The sequence below is a fragment of the Euprymna scolopes genome, chromosome 1 (genome assembly GCF_053919585.1).
Source record: "Euprymna scolopes isolate OS-2025 chromosome 1, ASM5391958v1, whole genome shotgun sequence".
NCBI lineage: Eukaryota > Metazoa > Mollusca > Cephalopoda > Sepiida > Sepiolidae > Euprymna > Euprymna scolopes.
In genome coordinates, this window is record NC_136482.1 from 192,785,924 (window position 1) to 192,805,639 (window position 19,716).

A 19,716-nucleotide genomic window follows, 5' to 3' on the forward strand; every position below is an offset into this window, starting at 1 on the left:
TAACATTAATTTTATTCATTTCTCATTTCATTTTAAAAGATAAATAACAATATACAGTTCAACAAAATATTTCAGCATCTAAAAATATGAGAATAATTTGCAATAATAACAACTTCTAGAAAGTAGTCGACATGATCTTAAAATATGCCATCAAAAATGCTGTAGATGCTGCTGTCAGTATCTGCGTTGGATGTTCTGTAAACAATAAAAAAAAAATAAATAAACAACAATATTAGCAAATAATATCTTCTATATATATAAAAGTGAAAATGTATGTATGTATGTATGTATGTATGTGTGCTCGCTTTTTCTGTATGTCTACAAAAGGCTTTTTTCAGAGAAGCGGTCGCTCGCCTAACAACTTTTTAAAACTTTTTATATCACATATAAATCGTAATATCTCAGTTAACAATGAAGCTCGCCTGTCTATTTAATTTTTTCGATTTCGGGAAGATAAATATTCAACATCTGTCGCTCGCCGTATGTGGGTTAGTCTTTTTCCTATAACATCTTGGGAAAATAAAAATAAAAAAAAAGCGTTTTGCAGTATCCTGCAGTCAAACTTGACCTCATTAACTCATTAAAACGGACACCTGCCAAATCCAAGTAATTAAATAAATTCAAACGTGTTTCCGTTAGCATCTCACAGTGGGGCAATGGTTAACGTCGCACTTTTTTTTTTCACACTTTAATTTACAACTTTGCTTCAACAGTTCGGGTTCGATCCTCATACTTATTTTTTTTTTTACCCCCCCCCCCCCGGAGTTTCTACACACACCTCCAAACACCCGGGCAACGCCGGGTACCCCTCGCTAGTAATTAATAAATGCAACAATAAGAAGGTTGGAAGGTGATTTTTATTATTTTTATTAAATCTTTTTGATTAGTAAAAGTTGCGATTCACTTTTTTGTTTCATTTTACTTTAATCGAAATTCTTAGATATCAAGAGGACTCTCCCTGGGGCTAACACTTGATCTTTACATGAGATACATATATCGCCTCCATCTGTCATGAGAGACAATGAATACCCTTTACAAAAGAGTTGCGCATGTAATTGTGAAGTAAGGGCTGCATAATCCCCAACCACACCTCTCCTGAATTGATTCTGGTGGCAGGGAGAAATCCAGGATCACTAGAAACAATGCCGAGATAAGTGGAGAACACATACAGCACCTGGTATTCCGAAATGGTCATCCATTTAGTACTGACCAGGCTCAACATTGCTTAACTACATTGATCTAGCAGGAACCAATGTGTTATATGCCATATGAGATGCATTCGAATATTCCATTACAGTTCTTCTTTTTTATCTCTCAAATGTTTTTTTTTTTTTTTTTTTTTTACACAGTGATCACCACTTATCAAGGCCCGGAAGCCACTCAGGGATAAGGGTTATTGCAAGTACATCACGTTAGTGAGGAGATTTTATGAAGTGTTTAATTAGGGGGGCGGTTCATTAGGAATTTGTTAACATTAGACTTGAAGACATCCAAGTTGTAGTCCGGAGGGAAGCAGGCAGACGGAACAGAGTTCCACAGGCGTGCAGTTCTAAGAAAGAAGCTTGACTTATTAAAGAAGTTAAGAATACTAATTTTCCTCTCCTTGTACCGTTGATTTTATATGCCTGGCATTTCTGGTTGTACAGTGATAATGGCTTGAATTTAAGTTTTAAAATGAAAAAGTCAAGTGTCATTGCGAAATTGTGCTTTAAACAGAAACATTAATTTTGAATGCGCCCCTGTTATATCAAAGAACCTACTGTTGATTTTATATGTTGGGCCTTTCGGCTTGTGTGGTAATAAAACCTCTCAAATGCACTTGTGATATTAGACTGTGTTAGGTGTTAATTAAATGTAGTCAAAATCGTCTGTTCCTTCTTTCATCAGATTATTTCGATTACCGATACTTATCAAAGACATTCCGACACAAAACCTATCTAAGAACACTGCCACTTATCTTTCATGTGAAATTGCATAAAAATCCACCCAGCCGTTTTTGAGTCCGTAGGGAACTCACTCACAGACACACAGATACACAGACAAAGTTCCTTTTATATAACAGTAGAGATAGAGATTATAAACTGAATATAAGTTATATTGTGCTTTTGTGTTTTTTTAGTACCCACTTTACCAGCTTATTTGAACGCAATAAGCAGTATGTAAGCAAATCAAAGTTGTTTATTTTATTTTATGCTTTTATTTATTTATTTTTTATTTTGTGGAAATTATTTTTCTTTTGTGGAAATTATTTTATGCTTTTATTTTTTATTTTTTTATTTTGTGGAAATTATTTTTATTTTGTGGAAATTATTTTATGCATTTATTTTTTTATTTTTTATTTTTATTTTGTGGAAATTATGACAAATAATGCAATGCAGATGCATGACAAGATGAGACATGGGGAATAGTTGTCTCCAAGCAGAGATGTGAAAGAGTTGCACATTTTTTACCTTATCTATTTTTTTATGCTTCTTCATATTTTAATTGAAATAAATCAAAGAAAAATATTTTTATCATACAAATATATAGTTTATTCCAAAGATTGATTTTTGACATTTATAATTTACATACAATTTCGAGCCTGTGACTTGCACATAGATGGCATAATATAGAGGTCTAATTTTCACAAATTCTGTGAATTAAATTATCCTGTATTTTGGAATTAATATGTTGAACATTGTCTTCCAAGTTGTCTTTTATGTCTGGTTTATCAGCGTAGACATGGGACTTTACAAATCCCCAAAGAAAATAATCTAATGGGATTAAATCACATGAACTAGGTGGCCTGTTTCCAATTAAAATTAATAAGATATTTCGTATCAGGTTTACAAGAAAGTTCTTACAGTTTTTAACCTTTAAATTCAGACGAACATATCTCGGCTCAAACAAAAATTTATTGATTGAAATAAGCACCATCAGAATGAAGACACTTTTGTCAACACATGTATTTATGACATTAACGTGAAAATCTTGCATTTTGGTGGCAATAAAGTTGCTGAAGACGTTTTGATATCGCTTAGGTTTTTGAAACATTTCTCATGCAGAAAGTTGTAGAAATGCCTGAAAAAGTGGTGAGAACTCTGGAGAGTATGACAGATGAGGTAGAGTTTCGTAACCCAATTCGTTCAACTTCTGCAGGGTTGATTTAGCAACGTGCAGTTAGGCATTGTTGTGGAGGAATATTGGGCCTTTTCTGTTGACTAATGCTGGGTGTTGTTGTTGAAATTTCTGATGCATTTCATCCATTTGTTGGCAGTACTAATCAGCCATAATGATTTTGCCTGCATTCAAAAACCGGTAATGGATGAGATCTGTCACAGACCACCAAACAGTCAGCATGACGGTTTTGGTGCAACTCTGGCTTTGGGAAGTGTCCTGGAGCTCTATCGATGTCTAACTACTGAACTGAGCATCGCCAGTTGTCGTAAAGAACCCACTTTTCATTGCAAGTTACAATCTGGTCGCGAAACAGGTCATTCTTATTGCATAAAAAAAGGGAAGATGACACTTAATAACAGCATATTTTTTGGTCGTCATTCAATTTGTGAGGCACCCATTTATTAATTTTTTATCTTTCCAATCTCTCTCGATTGGTTAGAAATCATCTTATACATTACGTTTAATTCAGAAGCAAATTCTCTAACAGTTATGTGTGGATTGGCTTTGATTAAGGCTTTTAATTGATCATTGTCAACATTCAATAGCTGATCACTATGTTCATCATCTTCAAAACTCTTATCGTCGCCACAAAATTTCTTAAACCATCATTGTGCTGTGTGTTCAGTAGTAGTTCCTGAGCCAAATGCTTCATTGAAATCGTGAGTTGTTTCAGCAGCTTTTTGGCTTAGCTTGAATTGAAATAAGAAAATTGTGCGAATTTGTATTTTTTTCCATCTTGTATTCAATGTTCTGAAAAGTAGACATAATTGTTTTAAAACGATTGTAATTTAAACGATTAGATAGAGCGAAAAACGCTGTTTAAAATGATGTATAAAGTAAAGTTATTATAACGAAAACTTATTTGAAAATACATCGTTTGAAATCAAAATTAAAAATTCCACAAGAACTTTCTTTTCAACCTAATAGATAAAATTATAAAATGTACTGCTTGTAATTAGTATAGGGTATTTATTTTTTTTTAGAGGCGGTGAACTTTAAATTAAAATAAATCACAAAAAAAATATTTTTATTATACAAATATGTGGTTTATTCCAAAGATTCATTTTTTGGCATTTATAATTTAAATATAATTTCAGGCATATGAGGTTGTGGCTTGCATGTATATGGCATAATCTAAAGGTCCAATTTTCACAATATGCATTAATTAGGCTGTATTTCAAGGTTAATGCATCGAATGTTGTCTTCCAAGTGGTCTATTGTGTCTGGTTCATCATTGTAGACATTAGACTTTACATATCTTCATAGAAAATAATCTAATGAGGTTAAATTGCACAAAGAAGGGAAGCAGTTGACAGATCCATTTTTTGAAATTAGTAGTGCTTATTATTATTATTTATAAATTATAAATCATTAATGTTTCTCGCAATAAATTGATCATATCATTTTCAATTATCAAATACTGCTCAGGTGTTAGTCTCATCATGATGAATTGACAAACCAAGCAAACCTCAAAATAACCGATAGCTGCTAAATCTGCAATTAAATAAAATATAGTTGTCAATTTAAAGTTTGCCACCTATGCATGAAAGACTTTTTTTATTTTATTTTGTTGCACAAAATCAAATTTTCCAGGTTTATGTCCCAAAGTTTCCAGGCACTATGTGAACTATGTACTGTGAGGATATTAGATATATTAGATATTCTTTTTATCTGTCCATCTGTCTGTTCCAGTTTTTCTTGTGAACTCCTGGTCCAATCTAGCTAAAATTTTGTTAGGACCTTTGTCCTAAAAAAATTTTGTTAGGTGCAGCGAACTAAGTATTATGATATCCATTCGATGCACAGTCAGGGTAATAGGGATTAATATTTTATGCAAATATGAGAACAAATTTAATCATATTCAACCATCAATTTGGCATAAAAAAACTCATTCTATGTCAATGGATTATAATTTTTACCAATTCTTAATAAGTTAAAAAGTTTAGTAATAAGATAGTTCTGGAATTGGTAGTTAAATTGGTGTAGCCTAATATTGATTACTTATTCCCCATTCCATACTTGTAAAGCTTTCTACAAGAACAATTCAGCTAATGTATTTAATTTTAGCATTTTTTTATACAAATATTTTGAAATATTATTTAAAATATTGCAATGCAAAAACAAATGAACAAAAAGAATAGAAACTGATTGAATTCAAAATAATGATTATAAAATTTCATGAAAAAAAAAACAAAAACAATCAAGAATAGATTTTTTTTTCTCTATTTCTAAGCATGAAAAAATTCCACATTTTTTTAAATTATTTTTTACCTTTTTTCCTCTTGCACATTTCTGTTTTGAAGTTCTTGCTCTGAACAAAATATACCTGCATTTGCACTACAATTCATATCATTCATTCGCTCAGAATATTCAGCTATGTTTAAGAGTGTTTCAGATGTTGCCCTGAAAAGGGTAAAATACATCAAATGTTAAATATACCAAGAAATAATCAGAAAATGAAGAATAGATTTGGTAAGGTGATAAATATCACTGACTGACATCTTCCTTTCTTCAGAAACAATAATTACTCTCTGAAATGATACCTGTGAAATGATACCTGTGAAATGATACCTGTGAAATGATACCTGTGAAATGATGAGTGATTAATGAAGTAACTGCACATCTGCCGACCTGGCATTGCTTAAATCCAGTGGCCAAGAGAAATTCACAATAACCAGGCAAAATATTCTGAGATAAGTGGATATTCTGGAGTTTTTCTTCTTCTAGATTAATTGCCTTATCAAAATCTAACATACTATTTCATTCATAGCTAGGAGGGGAAAGGGGATAAATGGATTTGTAACTTTCTTAAAAGTATGAGAGAAACTGACTCTACAGTCACTTCCACTTCCAAACTTAGAGTATTCAGTATTTTCAAGCAGCATATATTTGTGGCTTAAGATTTTGTATGTTTTCTTTATAATATCATTGCTGATTGGTTGTAGCAGTCACCTTCCTTTCTGGCTTGTCCACTCAAAGACTATCACTCAGGTGAACTGACCATATAAAAGATGTGTAGCAGCCAGCAAGCGCTACATCACAGGCAGGAGCTACTTCTCTCGATGAGATTCGAAATCCATTTTCTCCATGGCTTGTCCAATCACAAGCCAGCTCTATATCACGTGACAGAGTATATAAAAGGCGAAATCTGAAACTCAATTCTCTTTCTCGCTGGCCTGCACACATCACTGGGAGGCTTTGACCCCCGACCAAACGTGAGTACGACAAGCTAGCTATGGCTCTCTTCAAACTCACATTTATTTCCATGTGCGGTACCCAAATGAACATTCTTTGTCATGCTAAAGACACACACATACCTACTCTTTCTTACCATGAGACACTAATCCTATGCCCTTTGGTTTACAAAACGCGGCTAGTACCTTTCAGCGTTTCATGGACGAAGTAGTGCATGACTTAGACTTTGTCTATAACTATATAGATGACATTCTCATGGCAAGTGCCCCACCTGAGGAACATGTCACTCATCTCTGCCTACTGTTCAAACGGTTTCAGCAATATCAGGTGAGGATTAACCCTGGTAAATGTTTTTTCAGTGCTTCGTCATTAGTTATCCTGGACCACATTATCAGCCCAGACGGTATATCTTAGTTACCAGAAAATGTGAAAGCTCTACAAGATCTTCGACCACCCACTTCACTTCACCAACTAAGGCACTTTCTCCGTCTGTTAAACTATTATAGATGCTTTATCCCACACTGTGCGGATCTTCTAGTTCCTCTTTCTGACCTGTTACATAACAGGAAGAAGAAAAATGAGAAAATCTCACTTAATGAGATTCAGCTTAAAGCTTTTAATGAAGTGAAAACAAAACTGACGACAATATCTCTACTTGCACATCTTGTACCCGATGCCCAGTTTTCACTGGTGGTTGACGCATCAGACACAGCTGTAGGTGCAGTGTTGCAACAGCAGCACCAACAACATTTACAACCTCTCACATACTTTTTGAGACAGCTGAAACCGGCAGAACAACGTTACTGCACATTTGGCCATGAACTCCTGGCAATGTACCTCGCAGTGAAGAAATCCGAACATTCACTCGAGGGCCATCAATTTGTGATCTACACTGATCACCATCTGCTTACATACACACTGCGTTCTAAGCCAGACAAATATTTTCCCAGCAAAATTCACCACTTGGATTTTGTTTCGCAATTTACCAGCGATATCTGACATATCTCAGGTGAGCAGAATGCAGCAGCAGACGCCTTGTCCTGCCTTTCCATTAATTTTCTGTCCTCACCATTGAATATTGACTTACAGCAGATAGCCTTAGACCAGCCAAGTCTGGACACTTTGGATCCGTTGTCACCTGAATCTGCAACTTGCAAATTTGCATACCTGATCGTGCCTACCTCGGACATGCAGATCATTTGTGACACTTCAATGGATTCACCTCGACCATTTGTTCCTATGATTCATTGTAGAGTTGTTTTTGACACCCTATACAATCTGGCACACCCTGGATGCAAAGTCACAGTGAAGCTGATTATAACTAGATTTTTCTGGCCAAATATGAGGTGCAATATCATTGCCTGGACACACACCTGTGTATCCTACCAAAAGTCAAAGGTGCACAAGCATATCAATGCACGCCTCAAAACATTCAATACCCCAGATGCTCGGTTTAGCCATGTTCATATTGATCTGGTTGGACCATGGCCAGTCAGTAAGGGATTTACTAATCTCCTGACCTGCATAGACCGTTTTACACGGTGGCCTGAAGCTATTCCCCTCACAGACATTTCAGCTGAGTCTGTAGGCTGGATATCGCATTACAGAGTTCCCACAACCATCACCACTGATCATGGCGTACAGTTTGAATCCCACCTCTTCCAGGAACTTTCCAGGATTCTAGGGATCTAACGTATTTGTACTACAAGTTATCACCCTGCTTCTAACGGGATGATAGAACGCTTCCATCGCCAATTGAAAGCAGCATTACATGCTTACCCTGACCAACAGCGATGGAGCGAATACGTACCATTTGTCCTTCTTGGCTGTCGTGCATCAATCAAGGAGGACATGGATAATCTCCAGCCGAACTTATCTATGGAGTACCTCTATCATTGCCAGGTCAAATGCTGACTCCGATAAAGTTAACAACAACCAATTCAGCTCTGTATGTCGACAGACTGCGAGCTTATTTTAGTAAGCTCCCACTGATGCACACTAGGGAGCAGACCATAAGATCATCGGTCCTAAAGGACATTTCATCTTGGACTCACGTTTTTCTTAGAAAGGATGCTGTGAAAGCCTCTTATATTATACTTATATTAGCCTTATACTGGCTCTTATCGCATGCTTTCACGTACTGATAAACTTTTCACCCTAGATATCAGTGGTAAAAGAGAAACTGTCTTTATCGACAGAGTAAAAAAAAGCCTTTCTAGACACAAAAACAAATGAGCCACATATTCCCCCTACTTACGCACAGCATCAAAATATACATACACCTGAAGTAAGTACTCCACCCAAAGACAATTACATAACCACTACACGTAGTGGTCATAGAGTACATTGGCCAAAGAAATTATGTAAGATTCTGTACATTTAATATGCCATTGTCAAATTTATGCTTGGATTTTTTTCAAAAAATAAAAATAAAAATAGAACTTTTTACAAGAAAGGCATTTTTCTTTCCCAAAGAAATAACATTTTTTTTCTGCTTCTTCAGGAAAACCAGCTTTTCACAGAAAAGCAAGAGCATTTTTTCACATAAAAATTGTAAATAATTGTACTATTTCTTTTCTTCTCTGTCGGCTTTCCACCTAAGCAGGGGGTGATGTAGCAGTCACAGAGAACTATTTTCTCTGGTGAATCAATGCCCCCCCCTTCTGAGTTCTTCAGCCACAGGCTGACCTATCAGCTAACAATGCACATTGATTCATCTGCTCCCTAAAAAGTCTTGAGGGAACATCAGTCAGTCAGAACTGGACCCCCAGCCTAGCAACACCTATTCTCTCTCGTCCCCTGTCCACCGGCCATCTCACTATAGCATTGACAGCCTTGATTTGAAACAACTGCTACCCAGCTGGGGACGACACAGTACTGACTGTCCAACGATGACCTTAAAAGAACTTTCTTTTTCTTCTTCCCTTTTCGCAGCCCAACATGCCAGTTACCTGCTACAAATAAAATATTCTTCGTGGTTACTGTTAAAAAGAAGTTTGTTATTTCTTTTGTGCCTTTGTGTTCTTTAAATATATTTTATTAGGAAGGTAAAACAATTACCTCTCCTAAACATTAAATCACAGCAACTCTCTCTTTCTTTCTGGCCATCTACGTGGCATGGATCAAACCCAACTACTCTCTTATGATGCCACACAACCCAATCAGGCTTTCGGGCCTGGAGTTCAACTAAGATGAAAAGACAAAAAATCCATCGTAGCTACCACCAAACGATAACTTCAACCACACGTACATGAACTCTCCTTCTCCAGACTCCCTGATCTTTTGTCCTCGTCCATAAATTGACACATGCTTTTACTAACTTCAACACACATCGATGAACTCTCTTTCAACAGGTCTGTCTAATCATTCATCAACGTCTCTATACAGCAACTATTCCCAAGACTAACTCTTTTTCATAGCAGTCCTACTAATGAAGATAATGAATAAAGTTGTCATTAAATGTTAGAATGAAATCCTTGTCTTCATTCTATAGGTCATTATAATAAGTATTAACCAAGCTCAGAGTTGCTTAACTTTGATGATTCAGCAATAACCAGTGTTTCAATGAGACACAGTCTTATAAAACTGATTTATGTAAATCATAATTAATTCCAAAGTTTAGTTGATTTTGAACAAAACTTAATGAAGGCAATTTTATATTTTATTTCTGAATTTTCAAGACAAGGATTGATAATTTGGATTGTTCCGACTACTGTTTTCATTTTAAACGTTATTTGAATCTCCTAATAATTATTTAATTTATGTTTGCTGCTGGACAGACCAGCGAGAAAGGTTTGTGATTTCGCCTTTTTATATACTCGTCATGTGACTGAGAGCTGGCTTGTGATTGGACAAGCCAGAGAGAAGTTGTGAGAAATAGTCTCTGCCTGTTTGTAGCGGCTGCTATTTGGATTATTTCAACTACTGTTTTCATTTTAAATGTTATTAGAACACTGTTTCAGACAATGTAACCTCCAACCTTCTTTATCTTGTATCTTGTTGAATTTGGGAATTTTTCTATCAAACTTAGGAATCTTTCTGTCAAACTTGGGAATCTGCATTGGAATTTCGAACTGAAACCCATTATTTAATCTACAGAATTAGCATGCTCTTGTTCTGTCAGCCATGACTTGGTAGAAGTCTTAAGTAATTTGCAGTTATTTTCTTCATATCAACCACACTGACGGTTGAACCTTCAACCCTCAGAAGAGTGTCACTTATAACTGAATTTTACTTAGTAGTTTATCCGTTACATCACAGTGTTATACCTTCACTCAGAAACCTGCATAAACATGGGTAGGGGAGTCTACCAGCGAAAATGTGCCACCCAGCTCTATTCCACAAGTGAAAACCTATGGGAGAAAATATCCATGTGATACAGAGCTGTGTATGGGCTAATGATCCTTACATTCCCTAAGTAGTGATTGGAAGTGTTTGCGGCAAGTTAGTAAGAAACATGCATGAATTGTGCTTTAAGCTTTTTCTTATTGGAAGTAAATTAAATGAAAATATGAATCCAGAGTCCAAATTATATTTTATATATTCTTTTGTTTTTTGTTCTTATTCTGAAAAAAGGAATTAATAATAGAAATCATGATAATGATGAGTCACTCAAAGTTCTTGATTATAGGATGCAATGTCAAGACGGAAGGTTCTCATGGCTGCAAGAAGAAATAGAAGTCACCACATGAGCTTTTGCACACCACTTTTAAAGTCATTCAAAGTTGAAATTATAATTTAGAAAGAAAAGAGCAGTCCAAAATGTTTTTCAAACAACCGATAAAAATATCACTATTAAATCAAGAAGAAAGGTCATTTCTTCATTAACTTTTTCCCCAATTGTACGTCCAGAGATGGATAAAGTATTCAGATGTTCAATTCTGAATTACATAACAACATAGTTACTTCCTTGAATGCGTTGAATACACAATGCTCAAGTAATATGGTCTTATGCTTTCTTTAGATTTGTCGAATTCACAATACTCAAATGATTTGTAGAATTCACTGTCCTCAATGGATAATCTTATGTCGCATTCTATTTTTGTGTGGTGACAAATGTACACTCGCATTCTATTAATATTTTTTAGAGATAAAGATAGTTTCTGATTTTGGGTTGGCTTTTAATCTCTTATGACGAAATGATTCGTTTCATGTCTTATTGAAACAATTAGAAAAATTAGTTGCTTTTCTTTCTCTTCTCTTTCAAGAGTGTTTTTTATAGAAAATGAAAAATTTGCATTTTTATTTCTGTTTGCCTTTCACGACGGTTGCCCAGAGTCGATACAATCCTTTCCTATCAAAGGTTGATTCCAGATCGATTTTTAATTTGTCCAATCTCTCACACCTAGCATCTGCACACACTACAAAGAAAAAAATATGACGTATGGCAGGTGTGAACTCGCATAACTGAAGTTACTAACCGAATGTTTTTACCGATGTGGCCATGATTACGCAGATGCTATGACATTGCAAATGTAGTTGTTTCAAATGAAATTTTTCAATTTTTTTGTCCAAGAGATTATTCTTTGTAAAGATGCTGAGTTGGTGCGTGTATGATATGCATGACAAAAGTTTTAGCGGACATATAAACAAACACACAGACGACTGAGATTTATGTGATAGACTAGCATGGATACTTGGCGTTGCTCGAGTCCACATGAAGTTACATTTGGACACAGCTGCTATACTAAGGATATTAAGCAGTTTTTCATTATTATATATCAACTCGATTGTGGGCAACGTTGATACACCCATAACAATTTCAAAAATAAAAGATACTTAAAAACAGATAAAAACACAAAAATGTAATCCCCAAAAAAGAAGTATGTGACAATCTCCCCACCAGATATTTCAGCAGAAGGGATATGAAGAGAAGAAGCTATTCTTCAGATATTGAGCACTTTTTGTTGCCCTTGCACTAGAACCCCCCCCCAAAAAAAAAAAAAGAAAAATTAAAATTAAAAAGTAACTCTTTTTCAATCAAAAAAGCAGGAAGTACCCCTGCAACTGAAAAAAAATGAGCCATGGTGTCTGGACTCGAATGCAAAAGAGGAGAAGAAAGCAAAAACCTACGGACAAATGCTTTTGCCCACATGGTCATGAGTGCTTATGACATCATGACATTGCAAAATAAGCGTTTTTAACATAGTTTTGGTTTAATACATGTTCGTATCTTACGAAAAAAGACATGTGAAATACGGACCCCCTCCTTCCAAAAGGGGTCCAGTTGACCGCTACAGAATGAATCTTTTTTTCTAATTTTCAAATAGTATGCATTCAGGGACCAATTTCGACTCGGTCAGATGCAGACGACAAAAGTTTTTAGCAGACATACAAACACACACACACACACACACACATACACAAACAGGTCCCTTTTATATAATAAACTAGCATGGATACTCAGCATTTCTTGAGTTCGGTTTGTACACAGCTGCTATCAAAGTGTAGTATCTGTTCTTCAGATGCTGCACTTCCATTTCTTGTTCTCTTTCGGTGGAGGAGCAGTCTTTCACGACTGAGACAATTTTTATTTTTGTACTTTTTCTCCACGTTAAAAAACGACCCTGGTGTCTAACTCTGTAAATAGATATACTAAGGATGCTGAGCACTTTCATCATCGATACCTCACAACAATTTCAAAAATAAAAGAACGGTATCGCCCCCAAGAAAGAAAAAGTACATAACAGTACATACTCACCAGATATTTCGGCAGAAGGGATGCAAAGAGAAACACTTTTTGTTGCCTGTGTAGTGGACCCCCCCCCCACCCTTAAAAAAAAAATAAATGAATCAAAACAACTTTTCTTTCAATCAAAATAGCAGCAAGTGCCTTGCGATTGCAAAAAAAAAAAAAAAATAGCTGCGGTAGGTGAGCTAGAACCTGAAACACGAAAGAGTGATAGAAGGGTAAAACTTACTGGCCATCAGACCACAATGAATTATGACGTCATGATGATGCCAAATAACGTTTTTAAACATAGTTTGCATGCGTGCCTTGCGAAAATGGCGCCATAAAAAGTGATCCTCCTTGCAAGAAATGGTCCAGTTGGCCAACACAGAATTAATCTTTTTTTTTATAATTTTCCCATATTATGTGTTCAAGGGATCTCTCTTTCAGATGGTACTGGTTTCGACTCAGTCTAATGTGGCTGACGAAAGTTTTTAGCAGGCATATGAACACACAAACAAATGTACAAACACACAAACAAACTGACGTTTGAGATTTATATAATAGAAAACTCATGTAACTTCATAAAAAATTTTGTGGAAAACTAATGAATTAATTGAGAAAATCACTGATAAAAAAGCATGGAAAATGAACTTGCTGAGATGATCAGTTCAGTTATGTCAAAATAAAAAAGCAGGATGAAAAAAGAGCAATTCTAGTCTGATAAAGAATAAAAGGTTTACCGTCCCAAATCTTGTTTGTTGTGACTACTTTTTTGGAAAAAATGTCTGGGAGAATCCTGTGAGAGCCAAGCAACTACTTGGCCATATTGATGTTGCTGTTGTAGCTGAGGGCTGTGCTTTTTCAGGAAAGAATTTGGACTTTTATAGAATGTGTTTTCAGCAAGTTCAGAGGATAGGTCATCTATTTTGTGAAACGGTTGTGCTAATGTTGGTAGCTCAAGAGAAAAGTCTCCGTAAGGTTCTTCTTCAATAGGAGATTCAGTAATGTACATCTCATTTGGACTGGCACCAGAAATATCTTCTTGATTAAAACTATAAAACAAAACAAAACAATATTTAAAAAAATACTTTTATTTTATCACACATTAATGAACCATGATCATTAATTACATACATGCATAATTAATTACGTACTGGTGAGGAATGCCTAACCTTGCCGGGTCGTAAAATATGCTTAAATATATTTTAATTCATGCAGATTTCGTATTTATCATTACAGAGCCAACTCTCTCTCTCTCTCTCTCTATATATATATATATATGTGTGTGTGTGTGTATATATATATATATATATATATATATATATATATATATATATATATATATATATATACACACACACACACACACACATATATATATAGAGTACTGATTTCAGAAGTTAAAAAAAATGACTTGGGTGCCATCAACTAGAATCGAAATCAAAACATTTAGCACTTCAGTCACGTTCCCTACTGTTTGAGCTATCAACAGATATATAAGAAAGATTTAAAATTAAACCACTTCAAGGCATGAATGAATTTGCACATGCGCAAAAGTAATAGAAATATATATTATTTAATTAATTGGAATGTTTATTGAGATGAGTATTATTTAATCATTTTTATTTACTGCAGACAATTATCCTCATCTTTTAGTTGTTGTTTCATGACATTTTGGCCAACTATTCCTATGGCCCTCGTCAGATGGTTATCGTGATGGGATAGAAACTCTGAATCTCCTAACTGCATTCTCAGCAATTACTGCCTTCCATAGTTGTTATCGTCTCACTGCAACAGAGTGGATAGAGACGTTGAATCTCTATGGTTCCAGGTAAGCATTGTCTGAAGATAGCGGTTTCAATCCTACCCAAAGCCGGCCAAAGGCTTAGTTGGCCAATTTCAAAGACGTGGGGTGGCATGATGTGGCCGTAACTTGGAACCACACCAAAGACTAAAACCGTGACTGGAAAATTTGTTTTCATCACCCGGAGCACGTCCCTGTCATTCATGACAATCCAGCGATGCATTTTGAGGGTGCTGGCAATGGTCCTGTTATCAACTTGGATTGGTAAAAGCATGAGTTGTACAGCAGCATATCTCTAATCTCACGCGTTGAACATCGTATCACTTTCAGACATGATAGAAGGCTCCTATCACTCTTGGGATTTGTACACGACTGGTCAACTAGTAGATGGTCTGCAACAAAACAGACAACCGGTTTTCATCAAACAGAATTGGATTATGTCATCTTTTTTAGGGCGACGATTTTATCATTCCACCCTGTAATGAAACATAATTCAGAATCACTAATAGTAGGTGACTCATGACTCCTCCCTCGCACTTTGTAACCTGCGGTAGTGTTTTAAAGTTTAATTAAATTTAAGTTGCCTCAGTGAAACTATGTTAAAATCAGTTTCTGAAATGTTTTTTTCTTCTGAATCGTTAAATGTTCTAGCAAAAAGATGCAAAAATATTCTCATAAATGTACGCATATATATCTATATATCTATATATCTATATATATATATATATATATATATATATATATATATATATATATATATATACTGACTTTACATTCCCTTTTACAAGCTTTCATTTTGTCAATTTGTCTCTCAGATCATGAGGAACCAGAAAGTTTCATTTCTCAAAATATTCTTGACAACACTGCCAATACAGATACTTATAGCCCACTCAGGAATGTTGATTACCTAGTTGGTATCAAATGAAACTGAGGCACCATTGTTTAAAGCAACAAAATATTATGAACATGCTGATTGAGAATCCCTAAAATTCACTTTGTAGTAAAAACCCTTTTTCTCTCTGCTGAAGAGTGTGCAAGGGGAGCTAACTGAATGGGTCAAAGCAGACGTAGAAGCATTTGTCAGGATGTAGAAATTCTATAGTAAGCCTCACTCTTCACAATGCTTAGTTCAACCTTTGTAGCTGCTATTGCACAGAGGCTACAAGCATCCAACCGTTTCAACTGCACAAATCAGCTATAAATAGAAAAAGATTTATAGCATCAAGAAACCAATATAAGAGTATGTATACTGAGATGGCCAGAAAACACATAAAAATTAGAAACTTACAATACTATGGTGAGCAATGGGCATTCAACATAATCACTAATCAGTCACCATGATATAGCTTGCAAGACAATGGATAAAGCTAAACTGCTTATCTCAATATGGAAATTACATAGTAAGCCTCACTATGTTTACTTTAACTTGTGCAGTTTTTATTGCCCATAGGTAGCAAGCATTCCACTATTTTCATTGCCATAAGTTAGCTATAAATAGACAATAGTTATAGTATCAAGAGTGTAATAGATGCTGTTGCAGTAGGTATACCGAGATGATAAAAAACACAGAATCACAGATGCTTATAATAGTATGATGAACAATGGACAATAAACAATTCACCAACTAATCAACCACAAGCAATACAATGGATAAGACTGAACTGCTTGCTTAGTGGTTTGTTTTAAACTCCACTTTGGACTCCACAAACCATACCCTCCCTCAAACTGCAGATAGAAACTACATTAAATGATTTTACCATCATCTCTTCCCATGTCCTGGATATCATAAAAATCTGGAAACTCCCAAAGCATGTGAGCCAGATCTTATTGCTGTTATAGTAATAATGAAATGCTTTGCTGAGCTGGCTTATGTCCTTTTCAAACTCTATGACAAATGCTTTGCAGAATCTTGGTTTCCTCACAGCTGGTAAAAAAACTGACCCACAAAACTGTCTCCTGCACTTTGCTGAAATCTTTGAATCATTAATCAAGCTAGCAACAGTACACCACCTCGAAAATGTTAAACATCTTTCCGACTAACAGCATGAATTCAAGCAAACTCATTCTACTACAGATATCCTAACAGTCATCTTTGAACACAAATACCATATACTGAATAAGGCAGATGAAGCTAGAACAATAGTGTTTGATATATCCAGGGTTTCTGACAAAGTCAAGGTCTTTTTAGGAAAATTAATTTGTACGATATTGTTGGACAAAGATTTAATATAAAAAAATAAAATCATTTTTAATTCAATGTGTATTTACATGGAGTTTATTTTTCATATGCATAAATGCAAAAGAAAAAGGTTAATTTATTGATAAAATGAGAAATCCCTTACTTTACCTATTGTCATATTGAGTGAATGTTTTCTCCATCTTGTTAGAATTGACTTCTGAAATGAAGCAAAGATTATATAGTTTATGTATGAATTGATATAGTATTTATAATTTAGTATTGCCTTGCAATAAAGCAAAAAGGTGTTCAACAATGCTGACTATGGAATTGGTAAAACAAATTTGAATCTTGTCTGGTCTATTACATTCATGGAAAGGTAAACCCCCAGTACCTATTAGACTACCCGTGACCCGTTGGGTCAGTATGTTATATTAGCTATAGAATTAATGTATGAGTGTGACACTTGTGATATAAAGAAAATATTTTTTGTGACATAACAGAAACATTTCTACAAAAGTATATTAAAATGAAAAAAGAATATAGATAGATTTCTATGAGTCGTTCCGTTTATAATTGTTTATTTTTGGAAAAAAAAAACTTACAGTCATTGAATTATAAGTGGTTTGCCATACTTATAGGTAAATGTGCACTGAACAGACACCATAATACTTAAAGTTAAATTCAAATTTTGATATATCGTTTTTAAATGAAATTGTTAGTTGAAAGTACAGAATAGTTAAAAACACTCTCCCCATGTTAAGAACAGCTTTTTAAATATAAAAATGAAAATAAAATGTAACTTTTTTTCATTAAATTTAAATAAACATTCATGACCCATTGGGTCAGATATTTAATTGATATGTTAATAATAAGGCCAATAAAACTAATTAAAACAATGCGGAAATGAACGATGTAAAAAAGAGCAGAAAGTATTAACAATTATTTATTTGGATAATTTAAACGCAAAAAAAACCCCAATTGGGACACTGAAAACGTACACAGTAAAACAATATGTTTTATTGTCGAGTTGATTATTTATGCTGTTATGAGTTTATGTTTGTGTACGCATGCGTAACCAGAAGTCGTAAACCGGATGTTGGATTATAACACCCGTTACAAGGTTATTTGAGTTTTATAATTATGCAGATTGATATGAGAAAAGTAGTTAATTTACTATAGCTAGATCAGCATTATATATCACACATTATTTTTTTGACAAGCACATATTTAGATTCAAACCATTAATGAAACAGGAAGTTGTACAATTTTTTTTTCTGGTGTTACTAATTATTATTTAACTGAAACATTTTGCATATCTAATTAGCAATTTTTAACAAATCCCATAAAATGTTTACTTGTATATAAAAAGCACTGTGTGTGTGTGTGTGTGTGTGCCTGCATGCGTGCGTACGTGCATGAGTTTGTTCCCTATCGATTCTGAAACAACTGAGCTATTTATTTTTTAATTTCACACAAAGGTACTTCATGTATCTGGGCGTGTTCTTAGATAGGTCTTGTATCGGAATGCCTCCAATAAGTATTGATAATCAAAAAAATCCGATTAAAAAAGAAACAGTCTGGTTTTAACCAAAGTTAACAGCCTTGTACAGCCTAACATCACAAGTGCATTTGAAAAGGTTTCAACACGCAAGCAGATGAACTCAGCATATATCAACAGTAGGTACTTTGAGAAGACAAAGGTGTATTCAAAATTAATGTTCTAGAGGATAACTGAACCATGATACTTCACTTTTTCATTTTAAACTTTAATTCAAGTCATTATATGTAAAAATAATCTAATAAAATCAACAACAGGTTCTCTACAGTGCAATGTACACTACAATGTATTATGGACTAAGTCACTGCAGGGAGGCATGTGAAACTTCCTCCTAGTAGACCATGGTGGGTCCCCAACTACAGCAATTAACAAATCGATTTGATTGAAAAATGGTCGAAGTCACCAATTTCGATGACAATAAAAGTATTGGAAATGTGGAACATTCATGGAGCCTCATTCAATCCCGGATAACGTTGGGTCTCTCTGCTAGTTTGTTATAGAATCGATAATAATTCATACCCGGTTCATATGCAAATTTTTCTCTCATCTTGTAATAGGTATCCAGCTTGTTCCATCCATTTGGAGTTGTTTTATTGTCATTTGATTCAGATCTCACAAATGGAGTAACTGGTTTAACAGTGGGAGTTGATGCAGGAGTAGCAATAACAGGATCAGCGTTTATTTTAGGTTTTGGACAAAATGCAAATTGCTTAAGATCAATCACTTTCTGTGGTGTATTTTGAGGCTGGAATAAATGACAAAACAAGACATTAGTTAGGTATGAACCCCCAGTTCCTATTGCTATGAGAAAAGTAGCTAATTTACTATAGTTAGATCAGCATTATATATCACACATCATTTATTATTACTTTTCTTTTTAATAGAAGCGCATATTTATTTAAACCATTAATGAAACAGAAAGCTGTCAATTCATAAGAAGACTTTAAAACACATTTGCCTCAGCATTGCCTGGGTAGAATAAAAAAGAATGATTTAACAATTAAAAATTATACACACAAAAAAGAATATCCTGAAAAAAAAACTTTTTTCTACGATAAAATGAAGTGCAGAAACCATATTTAATTTTGCTGATACATTTTTTTACTGCACCCTTCTCACAAACTTAAAATGAAATTTATTGCAGGGCT

The 19,716-nt window shown here is 34.6% G+C and overlaps 1 protein-coding gene across 2 annotated transcripts in view; it reads right to left on the reverse strand.

Annotated features, from left to right (window-relative positions):
• Window positions 1-19,716, reverse strand: part of LOC145278641 (putative ATP-dependent DNA helicase HFM1) — a 143,700-nt gene continuing 123,984 nt past the window's right edge. For both annotated transcript variants that reach the window (XM_080130677.1, XM_080130676.1), the window contains 5 exons: window positions 19,088-19,313; window positions 17,179-17,227; window positions 13,768-14,079; window positions 5,431-5,562; window positions 1-195 (listed from right to left, as the gene is read on the reverse strand). In XM_080130677.1, the coding sequence (XP_079986803.1) occupies window positions 138-195; window positions 5,431-5,562; window positions 13,768-14,079; window positions 17,179-17,227; window positions 19,088-19,313 (777 nt within the window). In that variant the 3' untranslated portion in view covers window positions 1-137. The remainder of the gene's footprint in view (window positions 196-5,430; window positions 5,563-13,767; window positions 14,080-17,178; window positions 17,228-19,087; window positions 19,314-19,716) is intronic.